General features: G+C 42.5%; 1 protein-coding gene across 2 annotated transcripts in view; it reads right to left on the reverse strand.

The window, feature by feature from the left end:
• Window positions 1-17728, reverse strand: part of LOC115109280 (NT-3 growth factor receptor-like) — a 327886-nt gene that overhangs the window by 107895 nt on the left and 202263 nt on the right. For both annotated transcript variants that reach the window (XM_029634027.2, XM_029634025.2), the window contains exons 10-11: window positions 16500-16555; window positions 15446-15548 (exon numbers count right to left, since the gene is read on the reverse strand). In XM_029634027.2, the coding sequence (XP_029489887.1) occupies window positions 15446-15548; window positions 16500-16555 (159 nt within the window). The remainder of the gene's footprint in view (window positions 1-15445; window positions 15549-16499; window positions 16556-17728) is intronic.

The raw sequence follows: 17728 nt of genomic DNA on the forward strand, positions 1-17728 counted from the left end.
GCATGTATTCCACCGATGTAGGACGATAGCATTCTAAGCAGTTCCCCTCAGACTCTCCAGTGCCGTGGCCAAAACCCAGCCAGTCATGAATGATGTACTTTGCTTCACTGCTGTGTGCTAATCGCCCTTCGGCGGTACACAGGTAATGTTGCACAGAGAAAGGGAAACCCTTGTGACAGACGTGGGATGGCGGATGTCAGGGGCAGGACACGGGTGGGTAGGGAGGGGGGTTTAGGTGAGAGTGAAGCCAACCAGAGCAGACAGGAGCAAAGAAGAGCTAAGCTGTACTGTGGAGGGATGGAGGTAGGGTTGCTGCAGGGCAGCAAAAAAGCTCAGTTAGTTACAGAGGGAGAAGACACAGCACAAGTATGAGTGTCAGGACTTAATCGGGTGTCTCTCAGTCACTTCCCCTCTCCAGCAGCCCCTCTTTGTGTCTGCAGGTTGACACACAGAAAGACCAGCTCTCTCTGCAGACACGTGGTACTCGAGCCCAGCAGTAGGTCCAGTGAAGAGGGCTCGGGGAGCTCTCAAAATAGACAGAGACAAAAGACAACAATGTTAAAGCCATTGTGACATCTTCCAATCAAATGGTGTGAAACCAGCCTTGAACCACTGTGACACTGAGTGACAAGCCCACACAGGCCACTAGTCATAGGATGCGGTGTGTTTCATGGATGGAAATACGACTGTCTATAGGGATTTCAGGAAGGTGTGCAGCTAGAGAGACTCATTGTGTTGCTAAGATCCCATCTGTTGAGAAAGGATACACTACTTAACAACAAGCTGGACCTCTAATAACCTCCATTTTTCAAAACAAATTGGACATATTTCATGAATAATCCCATAAGGTAAATGACATTACGCCTTGTGTTTTTTAAGTCAGACATCCCTTAAAGCTTTCTGGACATCAAATGAGATTGTATTTCGATAGAGGGCCAAAGAACCAAAAATTCAATTTCCCCTTTTAGCAGGGAATTTGTTGTGGTAAGAAGTGGACTTGCAGATACCTAATTAAATCATTTGTCCCCTGTCCGAGTCCCTTTTCTTTTCTTTTGAAAATCAGTATCACCAGATGAATCTGTGCATGCCCTACAGGCAGCAGGCCTGACTCCATAAGAGCACCAGCTCCAGGAAACATTACATTGGCACAGCCATAGGGGCATGTAGTTCTGGAATGGTTGGGAGGCACAATGGAAAGGTACAGTAAGTACATGGACTGGTCTGGTGAGGTGCGTCCTGTCAGTGAGAATTACGAATCATCCATTAAGAGCCTTTTAGAGAAAATGATGGAGGAGGACAGGACTCAGTAGAGTTGAACCCCTTGGGTCTGTACTGCCTTCTATAACATGGACTACTCAGGAAATGCATTTTCGCATGATCAATGCATGTATTAATCATACCACAACACCTAGCTCATGAATTGTGATTCCACAGCTATGCACAAATATCCAGTTGTGAATGAAATGCCAACAGGTCATAGCGAAGCCAGCAGCCACTAAAGTGTGAATCATTACAGCAAGCAAAATGTCACAAACACAGTCTGTTCTGAAAAGAGACTATCCAATGAGAGAGGGAGACAGAGAGAAAGAGTAAGAGAGAGAGAAATTAAGATTGAGTGAGTGAGTGAGTGAGTGAGTGAGTGAGTGAGTGAGTGAGTGAGTGAGTGAGTGAGTGAGTGAGTGAGTGAGTGAGTGAGTGAGTGAGTGAGTGAGTGAGTGAGTGAGTGAGTGAGTGAGTGAGTGGTGGAGGTGGTGGTTGCTGCAGCCCAGGCATCTACAATCGATCACCGGTTACCACTCTGTCAATAGAAAGAAATGAGGCCACTCAAGGTCTCCCTCTCCCCATCTCCTCTTCATTGTGCCTTTCACAAAACCTGTACTTATAACCAGATACCTGAGCAAATAAATAAATCAACCACTATGTGAGGGGGAAAGAAAAAACAAAATCTCGGGCCCGAGATGTGACTAAATCAATCCGATGGCGTACAACACATTACAGTGTCAGCCTGGAGTTTAATCTGGGTCCTACATCACCACTCTCCAGAGCCGAAGCCCTGCTGCAGGTTGAACCACAGGACAAAAGAAATGCGGACCAGAAGCAATTTAGAGAGGTCAGATGAGAGTGACTTATCAGTCAATAGGCCTTTGTATGAGCTTTGATCTCAAAGAGAGTGTTGGAATTCTCGAAACCAACAGTGAATACTGATAAAGTATTTTATCTGGACTATTAAATCAATGTCATTTCAAGGTTGGTGTGGCGATTGTGCCATGTATGATCTACCCTCTAATATGTATGCAGGAGCGGGTAACACTAGTTGTTTGTATTCAGAATTGTTTTGATGCTCTTGCCCAGAGGGATATCCTACGAATAAGGTTTGGGTTAGCAAAGTAACTTTTATCAACCCTGAGTCAACTCGGGATAGCCAGTCATATGAATGTGGTTCACCTTTTAGTCAGGTAAATTTCTATGGCAACGAATCCTTCAGAACTAACCTGCTCAAGGGCAGGCTAACTCAGGGCTAACTATTTATCCTGAATGAAGTACCTGAGCCACGAGTTGAGGCCTAATGAAAGAGCTACTCAGGGGTTTCTAAAGCTAACCAGCTTCAGTTAGTACGGATGAAGCCTGAGCTGGAATGTGAAGCTAACTGAAGCTGGTTAGCTTTACAAAACCCTGAGTAAATCTAGCTTGCACCGAAGTATACCCCTCAGGAATTAGAGCAATGTAAAAACACAGTGAATAAAAAGGGGTCTAAGTAAAAACAGCATAAAAAAGGCATACTTTATGTAATAATAATAATTTCCTTATAACCATAATTTCCTTATAACCACAAGTATTGAATTCATAAATTACATGATTTACTGGAGAAGGATATTCAAGCAAGAGTTTTTAACATTTCTAGGGAGGTCAAACTTTCCATAGTATATGACATTTTTCTGGCTGGCATATTTTGGGCAAAACAGTAATTTCCATTGTTGATAATTACAGGCTTTGTTACTGAAGCAGCATATTGGTCTTAATGTGTCAGTAAATGGAGATAATTACAGTACATTATACCTAAGCAGCCAAAACGACTGTGAAAAAACTGCAAAACTAATAGCAGTATTTTAGAGCATCAAATATGCTCTAAATTGGTAGAATTTTTACACAATGTAACATGCTTTCAATGATGGTAAATGTCATTCATCATTATGTGGTAATGTGATAATCATGTCTGTATGTAGGAATATCCAATGTACACTGCTCAAAAAAATAAAGGGAACACTTAAACAACACAATGTAACTCCAAGTCAATCACACTTCTGTGAAATCAAACTGTCCACTTAGGAAGCAACACTGATTGACAATAAATTTCACATGTTGTTGTGCAATTGGAATAGACAACAGGTGGAAATTATAGGCATTTAGCAAGACACCCCCAATAAAGGAGTGGTTCTGCAAGTGGTGACCAAACCACTTCTCAGTTCCTATGCTTCCTGGCTGATGTTTTGGTCACTTTTGAATGCTGGCGGTGCTTTCACTCTAGTGGTAGCATGAGACGGAGTCTACAACCCACACAAGTGGCTCAGGTAGTGCAGCTCATCCAGGATGGCACATCAATGCGAGCTGTGGCAAGAAGATTTGCTGTGTCTGTCAGCGTAGTGTCCAGAGCATGGAGGCGCTACCAGGAGACAGGCCAGTACATCAGGAGACGTGGAGGAGGCCGTAGGAGTTCAACAACCCAGCAGCAGGACCGCTACCTCCGCCTTTGTGGAAGGAGGAGCAGGAGGAGCACTGCCAGAGCCCTGCAAAATGACCTCCAGCAAGCCACAAATGTGCATGTGTCTGCTCAAACGGTCAGAAACAGACTCCATGAGGGTGTTATGAGGGCCCGACATCCACAGGTGGAGGTTGTGCTTACAGCCCAACACCGTGCAGGACGTTTGGCATTTGCCAGAGAATTTGTATTTAATAAGAATATTTCATTCATTCAGATCTAGGATGTGTTATTTTAGTCGTCCCTTTATTTTGTTGGGCAGTGTATATTGTAGTAGCCGTGTAGTCCAAATAGCAATACTGTGAGTGTTTGTAGTAATGTCAGTTACAGGACGGCTGTCTGATTGATGAACGATGCTCTTGGTTAAGTCGTGAGTGGGACAGTAAAACAAACGTCCCTAGGAAAATGGCCTTGTCATATTTATCCCATAAAGGTGAGATGGGATAGAGGACTAAGCTGTTTGTGAGTGTGCTCCAGCGTCTAGCACATCGGTGCAGCAAGCACACAACTTTCTTCTCTGAAGTAAGAGGGAGAAAAAGTCCTGTCCTATCTGAGTGAAAGTCCTGCAGTCAGATTTAAGATATAAATAATGGGATCTCACAGTGAGCCCTCGGATAAAGTTTAACACTAGAGCGAGAACCACTGCTACTGTGGAATAAGAATCACTACAGAGGAGAGGGTGGTTAAAATACTGTAAGCCCTGGACTAACATTGCCATGCACAGGGTGTCCTGATAACACTGAGATGGCATGGACACGCAGCTCACACCAAACCTGCCTTTTAGCTAATGCCAGCCACCCAGCTAGACACAGAGAACATGTGGAGACCAAATAGAGATTGCTGCTGTACCTCTTTATAAATTCTGGGCATAGAAACACGGCCATCAACAGATGCTACAGAACCTGCAACAAAGGCCTCATTTATAAAACAGTGTTGTTTAGAGGCTGTATTAGCTGAGCTTTCAGCTGCTCCTCCGGGATGACCTTTCAGTCGCCACAGGACTAGATTACGGTTATTTCCACTTCAATTCATACAAACAACTATTATTTATTCAGCTGGACTGCTACCAAAATAATAAAATAAAGTCTCAATACTTTGTCCACAAACAGGATTCCTCAACATACTTGGCAGGATCCCGGAACAGAAAAGACCGATGTTTGGAGGGAAAAAGGATTAATGAAAAAAATACTCTTCTCAAGGGAGACACAATGGAGGCTTTTTATGGTCAGACTATTCTCATCCTGAAGTCAATCGGCATTCCAAAGGCCCTTATTCAGGCAGAGTATGAAAAACATGCCAAAGCATTTGTGAGCTTCGTGGCTCTCCTTGAAGTCTTACTGTCACATGCCAATCAGCCAGAATTACATGCCAGACATGCTCAAAGACTCAGGGAGAATGGCTGATTCTGTTCCTGCCTTCCTTTCTCTAATACCCTGCATTCACACAGGGGAGTGGCGTGGTGCTGGATGGTGGCAGTCACGTCTCACAGCTAACCGAGGACATATGAGGACTCCCAATCAGATAAACCATTAAACGTAAACAACACCCAAGCCAGGATGTATCTGTGTGAGAGAGAACGAGGCCTGGGGATGCATGCAGAGCAGCGGAACTAGGAGACATTTTGTGTCTGCATGTAAACAGCTGGGAGAGTAAAGCAATCGAAACCGGCTGCTCCTACCCTCCTGCAGTACCGTTACCGTCAGCCCGCCAGCACTCTGCCTGCAACTATCTCACTCTCTTCCTCCCCCATTTCTTCTTTCTTTTTTTTTATTCCACATCCGATGATGTTATCAACTTAATCTGCTTTTAATTAACTTGGTTAAAAAGGATTGAGAGCACTTTCTGTTGTTTGTCAAACATAGGGAGAAGAAGCACAGAAGGGAAAGGGGGAGGAGGAAGAGAAGAGATGTGGGGATAGAGCCAGGAGGAGGAGAAAAGAGCCCCCTGTGGGACAGGAGTGAAATGGAGAAAGTCGATGTGGAGATGGCAAAGTGCCAAGGCAAGCAGTCAGCCAGCGGTATATGCATTCATTAGAGGACTACAGGCTTCATAGGGAGGCCTGGGGGCATTCTAATGTTGTTAACATCAGATACAGGGACTGATTACTTTCCAAATCAAATCAAAGATTATTGGTCGCGTACACAGATTTGCAGGTGTTATGGCAGGTGCAGTGAAATGCTTATGTCTCTAGCTCCAACAGTGCAGTAGAATGTCTCACAAATACAATACACAAATAATCTAAACTAGAAATTGAGAACTGAATGTACTAAACATGAAGAACACCTGCTCTTTCCACTTCAATCAGTGTAGATGAAGGGTAGAAGACAGGTTAAAGAAGTGACAAGACAAAATATTTAAGTGCCTTTGAACGGGGTATGGTAGTAGGTTCCAGGTTTGTGTCAAGAACTGCAACGCTGCTGGGTTTTTCATGCTCAACAGATTCCCATATGTATCAAGACTGGTCCAAAACTCAAAGGACATCCAGCCAACTTGATACAACTGTGGGAAGCATTGGAGTCAACATGGGTCAGCATCCCTGCTGAACACACTCGACACCTTGCAGGATCCATGCCTCGATGAATTGTGGTTGTTCTGAGCTCAATATTAGGAAGGTGTTCCTAGTGTTTGGTATACTCATTGTAAATTAGAGTTCCACTTGATGATGAAAGACAAATGACAATGCTGCAGGCCTCCAGACAGTAAGAAGCAATGCCTTGAACATCCTTTTGATGTGTGTGTGTTTGTGGCAGCAATTCCATAATTGGTACATTCTTGCACACAAATGTCATCTGTAGTAAGTGTTTTTAAAGCGCCCTTGTGAAACCTATCCTCCATCTTACAATAAAGCAGAAAAAGAGCGACAGAGAGATTGTCTAAATCAGGGGTGTCAAACATACTGCCCCCGAGCCGGGGGTCCAATCTGGCTCGTGGGTGTTTTTTTTTTTTTTTAAAGAAATACATTAAAAAACACACACACACACACACACAAATATATAAACCGGTAGTTTGGATCCTGGATACTGATTGGCTAAAACAGCATTTAGCCGTGTTTATGTGAGACCGTATACCATGACTATGACTTTTCACCTCGATAAAATGGCTACATCAACAATAGTTTGACATGCCCATGTACAAAATAAACGTTTAGATTAACTTGAGAGAAACCGAAACGAAAAGAACATTGTGAAACAAACAAAGTGGGCACTTACCCGACTCACTGACTGGTGTGCAGAAAAATGGATGCATTGTGAGTTTGGGAATAGAACAAAAACGGAGTTGAACATCATTCTACGGGATTGTATGGTTCAGTGAGAAACATGAATGCCAAAGAATATGGGATTAGCAGCTACGCTGGACTCAGAGCTGGTTTGAACCGACAAATCAACGACCTTCCCTGTCAGTTTGGCATGGAGTATACAGAAGGACACCGACTAACAAGGCGTAATTAAAAAGTTGAGGGAAGAGGGGCCGTGATAAAGCTGAATGGCTAGGTATGGTATGTAACTGTTAGCTAGCTAAATCATTCTAATGTACGCTGACAATATAACTGGTATCTACAGTCGGAAGTTTACATACACCTTAGCCAAATATATTTTAAATCATTTTCACAATTCCTGACATTTAATCCTTGTAAAAATTCCCTGTTTCAGGTCAGTTAGGATCATCACTTTATTTTAAGAATGTGAAATGGCAGCATAATAGTAGAGAGAATTATTTATTTCAGATTTTATTTCTTTCATCACATTCCCAGTGGGTCAGAAGTTTACATACACTCAATTAGTATTTGGTAGCATTGCCTTTAAATTGTTTACCTTGGGTCAAACGTTTTGGCTAGCCTTCCACAAGCTTCCCACAATAAGTTGGGTGGATTTTGGCCCATTCCTCCTGACAGAGCTGGTGTAACTGAGTCAGGTTTGTAGGCCTCGTTGCGCTCACATGCCTTTTCAGTTCTGCCCACACATTTTCTATAGGATGAGGTCAGGGCTTTGTGATGGCCACTCCAATAACTTGACTTTGTTGTCCTTAACCTTTTGCGTGTAGGGGGCAGTATTTTAATTTGGCAAAAAAACATACCCATTTGAAACTGCCTATTTCTCAGCCCCAGAAACTAGAATATGCATATAATTGTCAGATTAGGATAGAAAACACTCTAAAGGTTCCAAAACTGTAAATTGTGTCTGTGAGTATAACAGAACCGATATCGCAGGCGAAAACCTGAGGAAAATCTAATCAGGAAGTGCCTCTTATTTTGAAACCCTTCTGTTCCTATGCATACCTATCCTCAATTTAAAGGGATATCAACCAGATTCCTTTTTCTATGGCTTCCCTAATGTGTAAACAGCCTTTAGACATAGTTTCAGGCTTTTATTTTGAAGAATGAGCGTGAAAGATCACATTGCTTAAGTGGATCGGTGGGGGCTCTCAGAGTGAGTAAAGCGGCCATTGTTCCACCCGGTGTTATTGAAAAAGCTACACACTCGGTTGATATATTATCGAATATATATTTTAAAAACAACCTGAGGAATGATTACAAAAAACGTTTGACATGTTTCTGTGGACATTATGGAGACTATTTGGAATTTCCGTCTGCGTTGTCGTGACCTCTCTTTCCTGTGGATTTCTGAACATAACGTGACAAACAAACAGAGGTATTTTGGGTATAAAAATAATCTTTATGGAACAAAATTAACATTTGTTGTGTAACTGGGAGTCTCGTGAGTGAAAACATCCGAAGATCAAAGGTAAACGGTTAATTTGATTGTTTTTCTGTTTTTCGTGACCAAGCTTCCTGATGCTAAGTGTACATAATGCTATGCTATCGATAAACTTACACAAACGCTTGGATTGGGAGTCTCGTGAGTGACTATCAGAAGGTTCTAAAGCCATGACATCATTTTCTGGAATTTCAAAATCTGAGACGACAGGTGGATTAACAAAAGGCTAAGCTGTGTTTTCAATATTGCACTTGTGAGTTCATGAATATGAATATTTTTTAGTAATATTATTGGACTGTGGCGCTATGCTATTCAGCGGTTGCTGACGAAAATTATCCCGCGACAGGGATGGGTAGCGCCACAACTTTGGAAGTATGCTAGGGGTCATTGTCCATTTGGAAGACCCATTTGCCACCAAGCTTTAACTTCCTGACTGATGTCTTGAGATGTTGCTTCAATTTATCCACATCGTTTTCCTGCCTCATGATGCCACCTATTTTGTGAAGTGCACCAGTTCCTCCTGCAGCAAAGCACCCCCACAACATGATGCTGCCACCCCCGTGTTTCACGGTTGGGATGGTGATCTTTGGCTTGCAAGCCTCCCCCTTTTTCCTCCAAACATAACGTTCGTCATCATGGCCAAACAGTTCTATTTTTGTTTCATCAGACCAGAGGACATTTCTCCAAAAAGTACGATCTTTGTCCCCATGTGCAGTTGCAAACCGTAGTCTGGCTTTTTATGGCGGTTTTGAAGCAGTGGCTTCTTCCTTGCTGAGTGGCCTTTCAGGTTATGTCGATATATGTCGATATTTGTTTTACTGTGGATATAGATACTTTTGTACATGTTGCCTACAGCATCTTCACAAGGTCCTTTGCTGTTGTTCTGGGATCGATTTGCACTTTTTGCACCAAAATACATTCATCTCTAGGAGACAGAACATGTCTCCTTCCTGAGCGGTATGATGGCTGCGTGATCCCACAGTGTTTATACTTGCATACTATTCTTTGTACAGATGAATGTGGTACCTTCAGGCATTTGGAAATTGCTCCCAAGTATGAACCAGACTTGTGGAGGTCTACGATTTGTTTTCTGAGGTCTTGGATGAATTCTTTTGATTTTCCCATGATGTTAAGCAAAGAGGCACTACGTTTGAAGGTATGCCTTGAAATACATCCACAGGTACACCTCCAATTGACGCAAATTATGTCAATTAGCCTATCAGAAGGTTCTAAAGCCATGACATCATTTTCTGGAATTTTCCAAGCTGTTTAAAGGCACAGTCAACTTAGTGCATATAAACTTCTGACCCACTGGAATTGTGATAAAGTGAATTATAAGTGAAATAATCTGTCTGTAAACAATTTGTGGGAAAAAATACTTGTGTCATGCACAAAGTAGATGATCTTACTGACTTGCCAAAACTATAGTTTGTTTACAAGACATTTGTGGAGTGGTTGAAAAACAAGTTTTAATGACTACACCAAAGTGTATGTAAACTTTCGACTACAACTGTATGTAGGTCTAACTATTAGCTAACGTTTGTGTCTGATGTTTCCGGTACACAAGACCGCAAATGGGAGTGAACACCCACACAAAAACGCTGCCAAAGATCTGCAAAATAGCCAGCCCATTGCAGATTTACACAAACCACTGCCTTCGAACCACCATGATCCAGAAACTGTCGGATGACAGAGGCACGAAAAATAGAGGTTTGAGAAATACTGTCTGTCAGAGGACACAGATTCGAAACCTCTCTTCAAAGTTACTGGAGGCCAAATCTGGAAGCGGTGGAGCACTATTCTCTCTGACAATGCAGCAGCAGCTCCCCCAGTTAAATGAACGGCATCCATTTCCAACAGCGTGTAGCCAACAAACGACAACATGGGCAAGCCAACAACAAACGACAACATGGGCAAGCCAACAACAAACGACAACATGGGCAAGCCAACAACAAACGACAACATGGGCAAGCCAACAACAAACGATAACATGGGCAAGCCAACAACAAACGACAACATGGGCAAGCCAACAACAAACGATAACATGGGCAAGCCAACAACAAACAACAACATGGGCAAGCCAACAACAAACGATAACATGGGCAAGCTAACAACAAACGACAACATGGGCAAGCTAACAACAAACGATAACATGGGCAAGCCAACAACAAACGACAACATGGGCAAGCCAACAACAAACGACAACATGGGCAAGCCAACAACAAACGACAACATGGGCAAGCCAACAACAAACGACAACATGGTCAAGCCAACAACAAACGATAACATGGGCAAGCCAACAACAAACGACAACATGGGCAAGCCAACAACAAACGATAACATGGGCAAGCCAACAACAAACGACAACATGGGCAAGCCAACAACAAACGATAACATGGGCAAGCTAACAACAAACGACAACATGGGCAAGCTAACAACAAACGATAACATGGGCAAGTCAACAACAAACGACAACATGGGCAAGCCAACAACAAACGACAACATGGGCAAGCCAACAACAAACGACAACATGGGCAAGCCAACAACAAACGACAACATGGGCAAGCCAACAACAAACGACAACATGGGCAAGCCAACAACAAACGATAACATGGGCAAGCCAACAACAAACGACAACATGGGCAAGCCAACAACAAACGATAACACGGAGAGCAAAAAATTGCTTGTGCACAATAAATGGCAACATTCAGATAAACATGAATAAATAATCGGCATGTGTTAGTCACTCTAGAAGTGGTGCTAATGCTTGGTTTTTTTCATACATGTAATGTAAGCTTGCTATCTTGCCTGTGGTTGTTGCATACTGTAGCAACTAGTATAACAACGAGACTTTTGTACTGACTACTTTTTCTGGCGGAATGTATTTATTTATTTATTAAAGCAACATTTTCAATTTAGATGTGTAGATGTTATTCCAGCCATGTCAAATTGGTTGTTGATCATTGCTAGACAACCATTTTCAGCTATTGCCATAGATTTTCAAGTAGATTTAAGTCAAAACTGTAACTCAGCCACTCAGGAACATTCACTGTCTTCTTGGTAAGCAACTCCAGTGTAGATGTGGCCTTGTGTTTTAGGTTATTGTCATGCTGAAAGGTGAATTCATTTCCGTGTTGAGTGAAAAGTAGACTCAGCCAGGTTTTCCTCTATAATTTTGCCTGTGTTTAGCTCCTATTCATTAATTTTTTATCCTGAAAAACTCCACAGTCCTTAACGATTACAAGGATACCCATTACAATATGCCTGAACATATGGAGAGTGGTACTCAGTAATGTGTTGAATTGGATTTGCTGTAAAAAAAAAAACTGTTTGTATTCAGGACAAAAAGTTAATTGCTTTGCCACATTTTTTTGTAGTATTACCTTAGTGCCTTGTTGCAAACAGGATGTTTTGGAATATTTGTAAACTCTACAAGCTTTCTTCTTTTCACTCTGTCAATTAGGTTAGTACGGTGGAGTAACTACAATGTTGTTGATCAATCATCAGTTCTCTCTTATCACAGCCATTTAACTATGTAACTGGTTTAAAGTCAATATTGGACTCATGGTTAAATCCCTGAGCAGTTTACTTCCTCTCCAGCAACTGAATTAGGAAAGACGCCTGTATCTTTTTAGTCACATCCAAATAATTAATAACTTCATCATGATCAAACGGACATTCATTGTCTGCTTTTATTTTATTTTTTACCCATCTACCAATAGATGTCCTTCTTTGAGAGGCATTGGAAAACCTCGCTGGTCTTTGTGGTTGAAATTGTGTTTGAAATTCACTGCTAGACTGAGGGACCTTACAGATAATTGTATGTGTGGGGTACAGATATGAGGTAGTCATTCAAACCCAGGCTGTAACAGAACACCATGTGGAAAAAGTCAAGGGGTGTGAATACTTTCTGAAGTGCATTAAGACATTTTTCAGACCCCTTGCCTTTTCCCACATTTTGTTACAATACAGCCTTATTCTAAAAGGTATTTGTTTAAACACACAATACCAAATAAGGACAAAGCGAAAACAGGTTTTTAGAGATAAGAAAAAATGGAAATACCTTATTTACATAAGTATTCAGACCCTTTGCTATGAGACTCGAAATTGAGCTCAGGTGCATGCTGTTTCCATTGCTAATCCTTGAGATGATTCTGCAACTTTATTGAAGTCCACCTGTGGTAAATTCAATTGATTGGACATGATTTGGAAAGGCACACACCTAACCAAGCCATGAGGTCGAAGGAATTGTGTCAAGGCATAGATCTAAGGAAGGGTAGCAAAACATTTCTGCAACATTGAAGGTCCCCAAGAACACAGTGGCCTCAATCAGTCAGACGGAAGCCACTCCTCAGTAAGAGCCACAGAACAGCCAGCTTGGAAAAAGGCACCTAAACGACTCCAGGACCATGAGATATAAGATTCTCTGGTCTGATGAAATCAAGATTGAGCTTTTTGGCCTGAATGCTAAGCATGACGTCTGGAGGAAACCTTGCACCATCCCTACGGTGAAGCCTGGAGGTGTTTTCCAGACAGGGACTGGGAAACCAGTCAGAATTGAAGGAAAGATGAACGGAGCAAAGTACAGAGAGATCCTTGAAGAAAACCTGCTCTAGAGCGCTCAGGACCTCAGACAAAGGTTCACATTCCAACAGGACAACGACCCTAAGAACACAGCCAAGACAATGCAGGAGTGGCTTCAGGACAGGTCTCTGAATGTCCTTGAAACCGATCTCTTGAAAGACCTGAAAATAGCTGTGCATCGACGCTCCCAATCCAACCTGACAGAGCTTGAGAGGATCTGCAGGGAAGAATGGGAGAAACTCCCCAAATACAGGTGTGCAAAACTGTCGGAAACCATGTCAGGGAAGCTCATCTCAGGGAAGCTCATCTGCATGGTCGTTGTCCTCACCAGGGTCTAGACCTGTCTGCAGTTTGGTGTCGTAACCGACTTCAGTGGGCAAATGCTCACCTTTGATGGCCATGGGCACGCTGGAGAAGTGTGCTCTTCACCGATGAATCCCGGTTTCCACTGTACCGGGCAGATGGGGTCGTGTGGGCGAGTGGTTTGCTGAGGTCAGTGTTGTGAATAGAGTGCCTCATGGTGGTGGTGGGGTTATGGTATGGGCAGGCATATGCTACGGACAACGAAAACAATTGCATTTTATCGATGGCAATTTGAATGCACAGAGATATGAGATCCTGAGGCCCATTGTCATGCCATTCATCTGCCGCCATCACCTCATGTTTCAGCATGATAAATCACGGCCCCATGTCACAAGGATCTGTACACAATTCCTGGAAGCTGAAAATGTCCCATTTCTTTCATGGCCTGCATACTCACCAGACATGACCAATTGACCCACCAGACCCATTGAGCATGTTTGGGATGCTCCGAAAAGACGTGTACAACAACGTGTTCCAGTTCCCACCAATATCCAGCAACTTTGCACACCCACCGAAGAAGAGTGGGATAACAGGCCATAATCAACAGTCTGATCAACTCAATGCAAAGGAGATGTGTCACGCTTCATGAGGCAAATTATGGTTACAACAGATAGACTGGTTTTCTGATCCACCCCCTACCTTTTTTTTGAAGGCATCTGTGGCCAACAGATGCATATCTGTATTCCCAGTCATGTGAAATCCATAGATTAAGTCATACTGAATTTATGGATTTCCTTGTAACTCAGTAAGATCTTTGAAATTGTCTCATGTTGCGTTTATGTTTTAGTTCAATGTATATAATACATTAAAATAAATATTGGGGAGGACAAGGGGACGACCTCAACAGAGTGACTGAAATAAAAATGGAAACTGAATAGAAACGATATTGGACCTACATTTAAACAGATTCTTGACTGTGTCCAGCTCACTAAGAATCCCCCAAATGAAAACAAGACAGTCAGGGAGCATCAGAAATTCCCAAAATTATGAATAGAGGACAATTTTTTGCACATTTCTGATGCAGAGGAAAAATAACACATTTCCGTGCGACGCTCCGGACCTCTTTGAAGACCGAATGCGGCCCCCAGGGGAAAATGTGTTTGACACCACTGGCCCACATCCTCCTAAGCTATGTCTACACAGGCAATGCACAGTCACCAGCCAAAGCCGGCATGTGTTACCTGAAACACTGTAAACACAGTCATACAGTTTCTAACAGCAGCACAGCCATCCCCGAGACAGGGCTGTTCCAGGGGAAGGGACAGGGCATGAAGCTGAGAGAGAGGTGTTTACTACTACTGCATCCGTCACAGAGAGCACCAAGTCCAACACGACATGCAGCGGAACCAGCTGCATCAGCCACAAGAAGACAGTGATAAGTAGTGCTTGGACATGACTCAAAAATATACGCTTAGGCTGCACTGTGCCATATTTGGAATTGGTTGGCATAACTGACACTCCTGAAAACTCATCTTCACAGTGATCAAATCTGCAGTATGGTGAGTGTCACCCCCACCTCCGCCTGCCTGTCCACATACAACACAAGCAGTAGATAAAGTATAGGTACACTCTAGAAAAAAGGGTTCCAAAAGGGTTCTGCAGCTGTCCCCATGGATAACCCTTTTTTGGTCCCATGTATAACCCTTTTTGGCTCCAGGTAGAACTATTTTGGATTCCACGTAGAACCCTCTGTGGAAAAGGTTCTACATGGAAACAAAAGGGATCTACCTGGAACCAAAATGGTTTATCAAAGGGTTATCCTATGGGGACAGCCGAATAACCTTTGTGGTTCTAGATAGCACCTTTTGAGTGTATTGTTACTGCTGTGTATTGCATACATACATACTGCATGTGAAAGTGGACTAGGTATGGCATAGAAAGATAACACAACAAGGTATTTGGCATGAAAGGGATACAGAAGCACAAAGCCAGTATAATTTCCATTTTTACAGGTGAGGTGCTATCTAAAAAAACAAGGTCTAAATTATTCTAACTTCCTTTCAGAAGAGCACTTAGTGTTCCTTACCTTTCATTCCAAACTTTGACCGCCGTCCATATTTGTTGATGAGAACAAACAGGACAACAAGAAGGACACAGGCAAATCCAGCCAGGCCGACAGCAATAGACACCTGGAGCAGGACAAGACAGGGTTTAGTGAGAGTAGATCTCACAATGAAGATGTCTACCTTAAGTACAGAATAGCCAACAGGCATAAAGCCTGAATGCAGGGTTTGTGAAAATGTGATTAGTAGTGCAATGTACTACTGAAAATGAAAGGGAATGCATTTTACCATATGGTAAGGTGCAGTAGACTATTGAGGTTTACATAAATTACTTCAACAACAAAAAACTCTCTGCACATTAACAATGCCTCTACGTGCCATTCTCCACTGGCAAAAAAACAATACAAAGATAAATCAAAGAGGAGATGCACGAAATGAAGTGGAAGTCTTCTCTCCTCCCATGTCAATGCTCTCTTCCCCATTAAAACCTTAAAATGAGCAAATCATTTCCATCCAGTCAATTATGCAGGCTGATGTTTATTGTCATGAGTCTTCTTGTCCTGGAGGCAGAACTGAGCGATTTCCCCTTAAATAGGCCAGCTCAAAAGTCAAAATTGGCTATATTGTCAAATTTGATAAAAACAAAAATGTGCTTTTAGGTCTTCATTTAAGGTCAGGGATAGACATTATGGTTAACAGTGTGGTTAAGGTTAAAATCAGATGTTATTACTTGTGGCTGTGCCAGCTAGTGACCACTCTGCAGAGCTTCCTCCAGATCAAGATTCCTGATGAAAAAAACACTAACCTGTACCAATTACAGCACAAAGATGAGCGAAATTACATTCTTAAGAAGTTGTTAAACACAGTGGCCACAAGGGAAAAGGCAGATAGGAGGGAGCTACAAGGCAAGGGAGTGAAAAATAAAGGAAAATAAACAGATTAAAATAGCTCAAACCAAAGCCTCCTTTTTGTTGTTGTTCCCAGGAAAAGAAAATGTTCATGTGCTGTATGCAGGCTGTAGCTACACTAGGTTTTAAACAGCCACTTAGTACAGCACCACCATGTTCTCAAACTCACCCCGAACGTGTCCTCCTCAGGCCTGTGTGTTACTGTGATGGTCGGCGTAGGAGTCCCTGTGAAGAAGAACAAAGAACACATTGGTCCTATTTATGAAAGCACTGACTGACAACCTTGAGTTATACTGTATGTTCTGTATAGTATATCCTGAAACATAAAATGCAGTCTACTCTAAAATTCTGAACAAGCCATAGGCATGGAGATTAACATTCAGAGTTGTAATTCGTGATGGCAGGGGAGAAGGGTGGGTATGGCCTACAGCAGAGATCATCAACTATATTCAGCCATGGGCCATTCAGCCCATTTCAAATTTTGCTTACATGTGTATACGATCAAATACACTGAGTGTACAAAACATTAAGAACACCTGCTTTTTCTATGACAGACTGACCAGGTGAATCCAGGTGAAAGCTATGATCCTTATGATGTCACAATCAGTGTAGATGAAGTGGAGGAGACAGGATAAATAATTATTTTTTAGCCTTGAGACATGGATTGTGTATGTGTGCCATTCAGAGGGTGAATGGGCAAGACAAAAGATGTAAGTGCCATTGAACAGCGTATGATAGTATGTGTCAGGCGCACCGGTTTGTGTCAAGAACTGCAACACTGCTGGGTTTTGCACACTCTACAGTTTCCTGTGTGTATCAAGAATGGTCCACCAACCAAAGGACATCCAGCCAACTTGATACAACTGTGGGAAGCATTGGAGTCAACATGGGCCTAGCATCCCTGTGGAACGCTTTTGACACCTTGTAGAGTCCATCCCAACTTATTAAGGCTGTTCTTAGGGCAAAAGGTTGGGGTACAACTCAACATTAGGAAGGTGTTTTTAATGTTTTGAACACTCAGTGTATTATGCGTGCAAACAGACCCCCAAAAAAACATCTCTTGGAGCTGATTTGCTGGTGTTTTCACAGTCTTATGTCCAACAATAAACATTTTCGAAAAACTTTTATGTCCAACCCTGAGCTACAGTATGTACCAGGTGAAAGAATTACAGCACAGACCCACAATCCATGCAGCTAACTAATGTTATGGTTAATGCTTTACAAACTGTGTAGTGTTAGTTGGGTTGTTGCCCTTCACAGCTCTGCTTCCATTTCTGATAAACTGAGACCTTTTCTAGTCTCTCCTCATCTGTATCCACTTCTATGGAGACACTAATTCCCTTGGGTTTCCCTCCCATCATGCTCTCTGCTAACAGGCCACGGTGTGGTGGAGTGTAG

This window comes from Oncorhynchus nerka, linkage group LG25 (genome assembly GCF_034236695.1).
Source record: "Oncorhynchus nerka isolate Pitt River linkage group LG25, Oner_Uvic_2.0, whole genome shotgun sequence".
NCBI classification, from domain to species: Eukaryota; Metazoa; Chordata; class Actinopteri; order Salmoniformes; family Salmonidae; genus Oncorhynchus; species Oncorhynchus nerka.